At 38.8% G+C, this 12669-nt stretch overlaps 1 protein-coding gene and 1 long non-coding RNA gene across 2 annotated transcripts in view; both read left to right on the plus strand.

Annotated features, from left to right (window-relative positions):
- The window catches only part of brca2 (BRCA2 DNA repair associated), a 117470-nt gene that overhangs the window by 68168 nt on the left and 36633 nt on the right, over positions 1-12669 (plus strand). Inside the window, 2 exon segments of the mRNA XM_034168830.1 lie at positions 2120-2188; positions 2259-2733. Coding sequence (XP_034024721.1) covers positions 2120-2188; positions 2259-2733 — 544 coding nt within the window.
- Positions 1754-2594, plus strand: LOC117508596. Its single transcript, XR_004560136.1, has 2 exons — positions 1754-1855; positions 2120-2594. It is a non-coding gene; the product is annotated as an uncharacterized LOC117508596 (long non-coding RNA).

The following is a 12669-nucleotide window of genomic DNA, read 5'->3' on the forward strand; positions in this document are numbered from 1 at the left end:
TCCTCTACCCCTTTCAGGTCAGCTTTGTTTCATTAATCACCATATGTTTCTGCAGGTCTGGTGGTGCAGATTGTCTCTCATGATCAGTTGTATGGGTGTGTGTAATAAAATAAAAACCCTGACCTGCGCATGAGCGGCACAGTGTCTCTGTGGTTAGCATGGTTGCCTCACAGTGAGAAAGTCCTGGGGTTGCTTCCCGCCATGAATATGCATGTTCTCCCCATGTTGACTGGATTCCCTTTGGGATCCCCGGCTTCCTCACACTTTCTTTCTGTTATTTATGGTCTGACACTTTCTGGTGATGACATCTCCTGTGTGTTTGGTGTGTTGGCGATTCTAAATTGACCGTAGGTGTGAGTGTGAATGTGTTGTCTATATGTGGCCCTGCAATAGACTGGTGTCCTGGATATATCCTGCCTTTCACACTATGACTGCTGCGAGAGGCTCCTGTGACCCTTGACTGGAGTAGCTGGTATTGAAATGAATAAATAAATGACGCACATCAGACAGGCAACAGGAAAGCTTCACGCACATTTAGAGAGGGAGGGAGATGTCAGCCTTGCTTTTATTTGAAAAGACGCTCTCATTGAATGATCTGAGCTTCTTATAAATTTTGCATCACCAGTTACACAGCTTCATGATGAAGTGGTACAGAGAAGGATGGTTTGTATGTGTTATACTAGGGGGCACTTACTTATTCACACTATCATTTCAGCTTTTAGATTTTTATTTCTTTTAATTCATGATGTCGCGATTACTATATATATATATATATATATATATATATATATATATATATATATATATATATATATATATATATATATATATGAGGCATGTTACAGTGCTGCACTTTGGTAGGGTATCTTTGATTAAAGCCATATGTATTTATGTATTATATATTTGTATGCAGGGTTGCGTAGTAATGGATCATGTAATCAGATTTTAAAAAATGGCTATCTGTCTTGGTGGATAAATGTGTAGTCAGATTACAGTTAGTAATCAATCATCACTTGATTATAAATTTATTATTAAAACATGGTAATTTTATTAAACTTTAATTATCTAGTGCAACTCGAACTGAACTAGAAGCACATGTGATTTTTTTTTTTTTTGTTTGTTTGTTTGGTTGGCTTTTAAGACTCATTGTGATGCCAGCAAATAGAAGAAAATCTATATGGAAACCTCAAGCAACAACAGTCCATCTCCACTACTTGGAAGAACAGCTGCCAATATTACCATCATTTTGAGTTTAACAATGTGCATTGCAATAACATAAAAATTGTTTTGAGGGAAAAAAAAAGAAAAAAAAGGACAATGTTCAGGAACCTGAAAAAGATATGTTTTGAGATTTTTTTGCTTTCATTCGTAATTTGTTACAAGATAAAGAGAACAAAAAGCATATTTGTGGTTGTGTCCATTTGTTTTAGTGTGATGTGCATCATTTTCAGTAATCCAAAAGTAGTCGTATTACATTCCTGTAATTTAATGGATTATGTTACAAAAAAGACATGTAATTTGTAATCAGCAACTGGTTTTATTTCAAAGCAATGTGACCAACTCTGTTGGGAACTCTGCAGGCAGGGGCAGTTGAACCTACATTGCGTATATTATTATTATTATTATTTTATTATTATACGTATTTGGTTTTATCAGAAAATGAGACTGGCGACGACATGTCTGCAGATCCACATCCAGTCCACCAGGCGGCACTAATATTTTACCAGCGGAAAAGTATTACTTGTGACGTCATTTCCGCAAACACCGGCCGACTGAGATGTGGTTGTTGTTCCGGTCACGTTCTTTAACGGGTTTCCAACGATTTTCATCATTATTATATCCTGGAAACTATAAAGTAGAATAAATACAAACATAGATATGCTGTAGATTTAATGTATTGTTTCAGTGACCTTCGTGTTATCTTATGAACGCTGTAATTGCCACCAAAAAGGCATAAATTCATCTTTTTCGTTCAGACGCTATAAAAATAATATATCATGTATCTTTGTATAATATAGTCACTGTAAAATATGACTGTAAAGGAGTTGATGTGACAACAGATGTCATAAACATGTGAAGATGTTCTGTATTAAGTGAGTTTACGTGTTTTGTCCTGTAGATGTCATCTTCTGCTGACACAGAGAGACGCACTGGTGATAATTCACAGAGTAACAATGAAGACGACAAAGTCAGAAAAGATGAGAGCGATGAGTTCGAATATGCAGACAGCAGTTTGAGGGGAGCGTGTTTTAAAGCAGGTCGGATTCACCAGCACCGCCTTCATTGGACCGGCAGGTCCTCCACATACAGAGAAGACGGACATCGAAGACAAACTGAGTGAGTTTTACAAAGAACTTGAGCACATCGACTCACTTCACGGTGCTGATGGTAACCAAGAGAAAAAAGATGCAGCCTTACCTCAGACATCCATATCACCCAAAACATTAGATACGCCGAAAGCCAGCTCAGGACAAACTCATCACATCAGCATATCCTCAGATGGGAACACTGAGCAGGGAAGCAGGCATCAGAAACTCCCATCCTGGCCGCACTGGTATCAAAATGAGCCATACAGGAAACAGAGGACCAGCAGCACGGACATGATCTCTGGCATGAACATGCCAACAAATCCAAGCTTCCACAGACACCTGTTCCATCGATATCCATCTCCATCTACTATATTCACCCGCACGTCCAGCTTTCCAAACAAGAGTCATCCCTGGTCCCGCTCAGGTGTGACAAACATTTATCAGCTGCCATCTTATTTTCCACCAGCTCTCAGTTTCCACCACCAAATGGCTGCCGCCACCCTTCTCAGGGCTTTTATGTGATCCTCCATGGCAACCTAACAGGAATGATTGGGCGTGTGGCTCTGACATGCAGTTAAATCATTCTCATGTCAGTGGATCTGCAAATGCAAAACAGGAATGGTCTAAATTTGATGAGGACTGTGATGGACGCCAGAGACTTGATCATAAATATGAGCTGTGTCAGCAACAGGATCGTAACAAGCCTCCTGACAACGTACATGGATGCCATTCTTCTTTGGTGCTGATATTGATGAGAGGGCTGCCAGGTTCTGGGAAATCAACACGGGCTAAGTACGTGTCTTCTTAGAATCTTAGTGTTTAACTTTTAGATCTTAGGAATATGTTTCTCAGTTTAAAAGTAATGATTGGTGTCAGATCTCAAACGCTCACACTTTACTGGAGAACTTGACTGGTAGAAAAACAACTATTTTGATTAATTAACCTGTAAAAACAATCCTGATGCCAGAATGTGCATATATGGAAACGTTGGCCCATGTATGCGAACATTTTGGAGAAATGGAGGGAAAATTGGTGGCCAACGGGAGATGGTGAAGCCAGATAGTCTGAAAAGTGTGGGTGATATCATGACATATAATGATGCCTTGTGCTATTGAGTCACTAATCCCCACTTCTCTCTGGTTCGCAAACTGCGTGGAACACAGGCAGAGGTAGAAAAATAAGTCATATTTCAGTCGCTTAAACTCCTTCTGTTCACTTCCACTTTTTTTTCTTGCACAGTCTGCCAGTGGTATTTCTGATTCAAGCTCAGTTAATCATGACGTATTTGAGAAGGCTCACATATTGATAGCTACTAGCTAGCTAGCATTATTTATTTATTTGTCACTCCCCAATCAGAACCATTATTTCTAAAAGGGCACTCACTGCCTGCTTTCAGTGTCGGAATGAGGCTCTACACTTCTCAGTCTCATCTTATCTTAAATGGTTGTAGGACTAAAATTATCATAAGGTTTAGGGTTAAGATTAATTTTTTTTGTGAAATACATAAAGAGTTTGGAAATTTGATTGAAAATTACTTCTATTTCTGGACCACGGCCTGGCAAACATTTGGGGGGGGTTGCAGCAGCACAATTACAATATGGTCCAGGTCCAATTCAGAAATAGTTCAGATTCCCAAAGTTTGCAGGACGATTGTAGAACTTGCACCAAACTGTTTGCTAACAGTAACTTGACTGTACAGTTCATATTTTTTGTTGCATTATGAATCCTATCCTCTGTAAAAAATTTCATAACAATATACGAGTATGAAAAACTGTGGGTTACAGGCTGTTCACAAACAAACAACGTGCAAAAACATAACCTCCACCAAACTTTGTTGGCGGAGGTATAACACAGACAGCCAGAAGAAGGCAAAAAAAGCACTTAATAAAAAATTTAAAAAATCAGCATTTTTTGTTACAAGCAGGCATCTATGCTAGATCAAGTCCTTATATAGTAAGATTTCACATCAGGGGCGATGCCAAAAAAAAAAAAATCTTTTTTAACCATTTTTGGCCCAAAAAACCCATTTTTGGTCACAAAAGGGTCAAAATACAAAAGTGGCCCAATCTGTTTGAGATGCATATCAAATTACTCATCTAATATATAGTTTGACCCATTGTTGACCTTGCATTACGTCACAAGTGACCGAAAATGTGTCAAGGTCAACGCACTTTTCGTGAAGGGTCAGATTCATAAAATCTGTTATGATGGTCCGATTTTGACAATTTTGATGTCTATATGTTTTCTCTTGCATGAGGAAACCAATAATACAACTTTTATAGACCATTATGCCAGTCTCAGCTATGAAAATACAATTATGTCAGATTAAGATAGGTCTATTGATTAACTTTATCAACGTCAGAAATGGTAATGACATCAAAATTGACCATAACTGGCCTATTAGCACATTAATTATATATATATATATATATATATATATATATATATATATATATATATATATATGAATTTCTTTAATTGAAGTAAGTTTTTGTGATATGAAGGAAGTAAGAATACAAAGCAATTAAGGTCGGATAGTTTTTGGATGCACCTCGTAAAATTCACATGATAAAGAAGCAATTGGTAGTTGTCACTTGTATTGTAAGGTTAGCTTTGACATTTTGGTCATGTGGCACATTTCTCTATGCATTAGCCCGTACACAGGTGCCTGAATGTTGAGGACACCAGAAGCTGGAGATGGCCAAAGGAATGCCTTGGGGAGGCATTCCCTTAGGGGAGGTGATGGTCTAATGATTAAGCTGTTGGGCTGAGACCAGAGGATCCTTGGTTCAAATCTCAGCCTGACCTGAAAATCATTAAGGGCCCTTGGGCAAAGTCCGTAATCGCCTAGTTGCTCCTGGTGTGTAGTGGGCCCTTGCATGGCAGCAGCCTCACATCGGGGGTGAATGTGAGGCATTGATGTGTAAAGCACTTTGAGCGTCTCATGCAGATGGAAAAGCGCTATATAATGCAGGTCCATTTAATGCCAACATTTCACCTGGCTGCTGTAGATAGATGGGTACTTTTGTAAAGTTTGGGTAAAATTTGAGGATGGACCATCTCCCTGAGTGGTTGCTTTACAGGATCCAAGGCAGTTCTGTGGCATTGTGTATGCAGCAAAGTGAAATGCATCTTACCAGACTTGACTTGTAACCCTATTTCAATTTATTTATTTTTCTTCTTTTTATTATTCCTTATCATTATTTGTTATTATTATTATTTTTGTAATTTTTCAGAATTTTTGTGATCAATGTTTCTCATAGGGAGTTGCTTTCCACTGGACCAAGTGGCTTAATCCTGAGTGCAGATAACTATTTTGCCGAGAAAAAATGGCTACCTCTATGACCCATGCCTGATTGGAGCCGCACACGAATGGAACCAGACCAAAGGTATTGCCTTATTAAATATAAGGTATTATCAGTGAGGGATGAGCGGTACTCCAGTGTCATACTCATGACTGGTGTTATAGTGCACCATGATATAGATTACGTAATACCATCAACACTGTGAGAAATTAGTTTTCCCTGTTGGACCACAAATATTTTTTGATGAAAAATAAAGCTGACAAAAATAACAAAAATAATGCCAAATACCCATTAATTTGGAAATAAATAATCATCGGCAGCTCTCTTCATTTCCTGTCCTGCTGAGCTCTTGTTGAAGTAACTGGCTAAAAAGTCATTCAAAGATGGAACACACAACTTTTAGTCATGGAAGTATTGTGAAACTGAATTTTTTTTGTTTTGTTTGTTTTTAATTTACATAAATGGATGTGACATCCCACTCCTCCTTCCAAAACTTGAAAAATGTTATGCCATGATTTAATGCAGTCACTGTCCAGAAAGTCAAAAAATAATGTGAAATGTCCTCAAGATCAACAGGAAGTCCAGTTGCTGTAAGAAATATTAAAAATAGTCAGAAATATTGTTCTGCAACCACTCAGGAAATGAAGGTGACCCACAAATATAATGTTGGACCAGTGTCTTCTCTTAGGGGAATAATAATTGAGAAACATGTGGTTTGAAAATATTTGTGCTCTGTCTTTATTATGCTTTTAATCCTTTTCAGCTGTAGAAGCGATGAATGAGGGCCGTTCTCCCGTTATTATAGACAATACAAACATTCAAGCTTGGGAAATGAAGCCATATGTTAAAATGGTGAGTTTGGAAATTTGATTTCAGTCAGTATTCATTTGCAGTGCAATGTATTTACAGTGAGGAAAATAAGTATTTGATACACTGTCGATTTTGCAAGTTTTCCCACCTACAAAGAATGCAGATGTCTGTAATTTTTTTATCGTAGGTACACTTCAACTGTGAGAGACAGAATAAAAAAAAAAATCAGAAAATCACATTGTATGATTTTTAAATAATTCATTTGCATTTTATTGCATGAAATAAGTATTTGATACAGTAGAACAACAGAACTTATATTTTGTACAGAAAACCATTGCTTGTAATTACAGAGGGTCAGACATTTCCTGTAGTTCTTGACCAAGTTTTCACACACTGAAACAGGGATTTTAGTCCACTCCTCCAGACAGATGGCCTCCAGATCTTTCACGTCTGAGTTTCAGCTCCCTCCAAAGACTTTCTATTGAATAAGGTCTGGAGACTGGCCAGGCCACTCCAGGACCTTGAAATGCTTCTTACAGAGCCCCTCCTTAGTTGCCCTGGCTGTGTGTTTCGGGTCATTGTCATGCTGGAAGACCCAGCCATGACCCATCTTCAATGCTCTTACATGACCCCATCCATCCTCCCTTCAATACAGTGCAGTCATTCTCTCCCCTTTGCAGAAAAGCACACTCAAAGTATGATGTTTCCACCCCCATGCTTCACGGTTGGATGGTTTTCTTGGGTTGTTCTCATCCTCCAAACATGGTGAGTGGAGCTGGTACCAACCAGCTCTATGTGACCATATAACCTCCCATGACTCCTTTGGATCAGCCAGAAGGTCACTGGCGAACTTCAAACGGGCCTGGACATGTGCTGGCTTGAGCAGGGGACCTTGTGTGCCCTGCAGGATTTTAAACTATGATGTTGTAGTGTGCTACGAATGTAATCTTTCAACTATGGTCCCAGCGCTCTTCAGGTCATTGACCATGTCCTCCCGTATAGATCTGGGTTTTCTCAGAATCATCCTTACACCACGCGGTGAGATCTTGCATGGAGACCCAGACCAAGGAAGATTAACAGTCATCTTGTGTTTCTTCCATTTCTAACAAGCTGCTAGCCTGTTGTCCTGTAGTCCATCCCAGCCTTGTGCAGGTCTACAATTTTGTCCCTGGTGTCCTTAGACAGCGCTTTGGTCTTGGCTGTGGTGGACAGGTTGGAGTATGATTGATTGCGGTTGTGGACAGGTGTCTTTAATACAGGTAACGAGTTCAAACGGGTGCAGTTAAATACAGGTAAAGAGTGCAGAATAGGAGGACTTCTAAAGAGCCAGAATTCTTGCTGGTAGGTGATCAGATACTTATTTCATGCAATAAAATGCAAATTAATTATTTAAAAATCATACAATGTGATTTTTTTTTTTTTTTTTAAGATTCTGTCTCTCACGGTTGAAGTGTGGCCTACATAAAAATTACAGACTCTTCATTCTTTGTAGGTGGGAAAACTTGCAAAAACTCCAGTGGATCAAATACTTATTTTCCTCACTCTACATGATGGCCATTTTAATTATCAGATACAAATTCAACATTCTAAATATCCTCAATACTCATTTAATTACACCGATGCACAGCAGTAACACTTGTGGTAGTATTGTTTTTGGTTCAAAGGGTCAAACTTGCAAAATCAACAGTGGATCAAATACTTATTTGTCTCACTGTATATCTTGGATTGATTTCTCTCACAGGGGTACCTCTGTTTTTTTAGATAGAGTGGCTACAAGACATTGGTAACATGTCCTGAGTCTCTCTGTTGCAACATGGTCAAATATTTGACAGGCTACTACATTGTTTTGGGACTTTTCTTTTGTGAGACAACACATTGTAATGTTGATCATTTCTGCTACTTTCTTTCGAAGTTGCTTGTGGCTTGTTTAAAATGGTTAGAACAAACTTGGTAAGCCATACCCATAGTGAGGCCACTGATTTTCCTGCAAAGTTTCAAAGTTTAGCATTTGGGGTGCCCATTCACAGTGGAGGGCTAGTACGGGCCACCTGTTTGGATCCATGTATGTCTCCTCAGAGCATAATTTAAAGAAAAAATAAAATTCCTGCTTTAACCAGGCCTTGGATAGAGGATACGGCATCTTCTTCTGGGAACCTGACACCCGCTGGAAAATTTGATCCTCTTGAACTGGAGAAGTAATTTTTCTGAAATTTCATATGTTACTTCGTAAGATAACAACACTATATGTAGACTTTATGAACATCTCATGCTAACGCTGCATTGGTGTGTTCTGTAGGAGGAACAAGCATGGTGTACCTCAGGAGAAGATCGCACAGATGATGAGTCGGTTTTCCCTCTCCCATATCCATAGACATCGTGTTGAGTTCACAAGAGCCACCTCATGTCAGCCTGAGGCGGAAACCAGAATAACCACACATGATGAGCAGATACCACCATTTCCGGTAGCTTCTGGAGGATTTTAACCAGCCAAATGATTCGTTTTAAAGATTCAAAACATTTGCACTGGTGTAAATATTTGTATTGAAGACTATAATACAATGTGTACAATAATATGTTTATGTAAAAAGAGAGAAAATATATTTTCACAGAGACATTTTCATATGTTGATTGGAAAAAAATGTCTTCTTACTTTTATAAGGAAACAGTGATTGTGAAATTTGTGTTTTAATTTATTAGCTTTTCTGAATATACTAGCAGTCCTGTTGATTTGTACAGTTTGCATGACATGAGAAGGCATCCAGAGGTCACACTGATGTCAGATTTCTGTTGTTAATCAGTTACCCGTTCTTCACCCCCCCCCCCCCCCACCCACCGGGTTTTTGCCACTTGTGATTTATAAATATTCCAGAGGTTTCTTTATGTCCCACTTAGATGGAGCACAGAGTTGTTTCTTCATTCTGATACCTCTGCTTTTATTTTTATTCCAAGAGATGCCAAAAGAGTGAACTTTTGTTTTGGTATGTGCTGTAAAATGTATCATTGGCACAAATATAACACCAAATTAATTACATCCACAAACTGCGACTCATTGGATGGGTATTGATGTAGTCAAACTTAATCTCCTAAATGCCTGCAGAAAATCTTAATTTATATTCCTGTATTTTAAAATTGAATTTGTTACTAATCCTGTGAACTGTAATAACGGATGTATATAATGAAAGAATGAAGTTTTCAATTCATTCTTTAATCCTTGTAATTTTATTTAAGAGTACAGTTTTAATAAATGCACACTTTCTCATGAGATCAATTGCAAACGTGCTAATTATGCATTTTGTAAATTGGGTAGACATTTGACAACCTCACGAAAGCTTTCAAACTGAAAAGGGAAAATAGGAAGAGGTAGAGTTGTTGTTTCCCTGATGCATATATTTTTGAATAATGCCCTTGACAGTTCTGGCAGCACACAGTAAATAGCGCTGTGGTCCTTGATTAATGTTAGCAAGCTAACAGTGCTAAGCGAATGGCAGTAATTCCTCCCAAAACAAGTTTATACATTTTTGCCATCTGCTTTACCAGACCCTTACCTCCAGTGTGCCCTGAGCAGTTTTGAGGCTGAGTGTGAGGTGACTGGGATGAGATCAGTACCTCCAAATCTGAGACCCTGGTGCTCTGTCAGAAAAGGGTGGATTGCCCCTTCTGGGTCAGGGGAGAGTTACTGCCCCAAGTGAAGGAGTTCAAATGCTTCTGTGTCTTGTTCACAGGTGGGGTAAGATGGAGCGTGGGTTCGATAGGCAGATCGGGGCTGCGTCTGATTTACAGATGAGCACTAGACGGTCATTGCAAAGAACTGAACCAGAAGGCGAGGCTCTTTATTTACCAGATGATTTATGCTTTGATCCTCACCTATTGGCATGATATTTGGGTAATGTCCAGAAGATCTAGGCTGTGGATACAATTGGAGGTACTAATGAGGTTCCTCTGTCAGGTATCAGTATTACAGTCAGGGACAGGGTGAGATGCTTGAATATCCAGGAGGTATTCTAGAGTCGCTGCTTCACAGACTGGATGGGACCCAATGGGTGTCTGGGCCTGTGTATTTTTTTTTTTCCCACCTTTTTTCCAAAGTAAATGCAGGGTCAAAATTATGTGTGCAGTACAACTATATATGTTAGGATGTTCCTTTGCATGTTTCACCTTCACCAGACGCAGTAGTCATCAACAAGCTGTCAGAATTTTGGGTGGCTGTTTTACCAATCTTCTTGGAATTGGTAGAGCTCAGTTAAGTCTGATTGTTTCCTGACACAGACTCAGCTGTTAGCTACCATCAAGATCTTTTCAATGAGTTTGAGAAGGTCTGTACAAAAGCACCCTGCTTTATCCATTACACAAGCTTTGATGTGTGTTTGAGGTCATTGTCTTGTGGAAACACCCAATTGTTTCAGAGTTTCAGACATCGAGCTGATGGTCTGAGGTGTTGCTGAAGGATTCTGATGGTCCTTTGTAATAATTCCAACCATTTAATGTAATGCACCAGTCCACTGGCAGCAAGAATGATGCAAGCACCACCATGCTTAACCTTAACAGGGTACAGGGTTCTTGGTGTTGCATCAGTGGCGTAATGAACCAACTCTAAACCCTAATGTAAGACTTCCTGCTACAGGAAGTGCTAAATTTGGAGTCCACAGTGAAACAGGAAATGTCAAATGTTGAACACTTCCTGGATCGAAAATGGATGAGATCTCATGGAATCTCTGGGGAATTCAGTGGCAAGCTCACACTGAAAAAGGAAATGTCAAATGTTGAACAATTCCTAGCATGGGCAGAGCGAGAGGGGAGGCCAGGGTGGCACTGGACACCCCTGAAATCTGATTGGACACCCCAGATAATTCACATGTCACAGTGCCACATGTCTGGTTGAAAAGAGCCATTTTGAAATCGGTGACACATATTGACTGCTAGGTCCCTCCTGTACAGTAGTTGGCGCTGTGTACCATAAAAAGTTCTAATCCACCTTAGCAGAAGAAAGGTCTTTGAGTCAAATTTAAATCTAACACTTCGTCCAAACCGTGGACTCCTAATGACACAAAGTTATATCGGTGAGTAAACGGCCATATTTTATGCCAGAAATGAAGTCCAGGTTATTAAAAGAGGCATTTCTTATAATTCAGGTTGCCTTATATGTGTTTTTAGATAAAAATAGCAGACGGCAGCTGATTCATGTTCTGTTGGCTAATATGAGATATAGGATGCTCGGGCTGAATGAAATACTGCTAATTTATTCATCCTCTGTTCTGTATGAAAGGTCTGGATTTCACCACAGTGCTGTTGTGTTTTGAGAGTGGTGACAGAAAGCCGTGAGTTATATCAGTAACACCTTATTTTATGATTGTTTCAAAGCAGTTACGTTCAACAGCACAAGACATCTAGAAGTTGAGTCTTTTATTGATAAGTAAAGACAGTTAATTTAATTATTTGAAGAAACACAATTTAGAAGACTGTTTAGTAAGTCCATTAAGGTAAGGACGGAATTTTTTTTAAATGACCTCTTAATTTTGCTCTCTGAGGACATTTTTTAAATAACCTCTTAATTTTGCTCCCTGAGTGATACCAGGATAATGCATTTCACTTAAAACTACACCTGCCCTTGAGTGTTTCTCAGCTGCCCTCAAAAGTATTGGAACACTTGGTATTTCACACATTTCAATTTGTTAATCTCATTTCAAATACAAAAAATAAAATCTAAAATTATCTTCCTTAAACTCAAATTGAAAACAAATCTCTACAACTTGATATAAATTAATTAAAATATAATGAAGTGATGAATATGATGACATGGTATGGAGAAGGATTGACTCGATAGTTCAGCTACAATTTGCCAAAAAGCACATCTGAGATGAAAGCCTAGATTTGATGTTTTGGTGAAAGAAATTTTGTATTTCGTGATAATTGATGTAAATAATGTCCAAGACATTCAGTGATTTGGAAATGTTCATTTTCCATCCCCTGACTTGTCTGAATAAAACTGGCAATAAACTGATTATTTACAGGTATACCAAAGCGAAGCATCGTCTTGCCTTTATAATTTTAATTAATTTATGTCAGGTTTTACAGATTTGCTTTCAGTTTGAGTTTAATACCCCCGTCACACATACGCCAATTGAGGCCGAATGGCAACAGAATGATACATCCGGCCATAGTCAGGAAGTACTGAGGTGCTGTCTACAGATGGCAGTCTCAGGTAGTCTACGTAGTTGATCCCACACTCTAAGAAATGAAACGGGTTT

This window comes from Thalassophryne amazonica, chromosome 4 (assembly GCF_902500255.1).
Source record: "Thalassophryne amazonica chromosome 4, fThaAma1.1, whole genome shotgun sequence".
In the NCBI taxonomy this organism is placed as follows: domain Eukaryota; kingdom Metazoa; phylum Chordata; class Actinopteri; order Batrachoidiformes; family Batrachoididae; genus Thalassophryne; species Thalassophryne amazonica.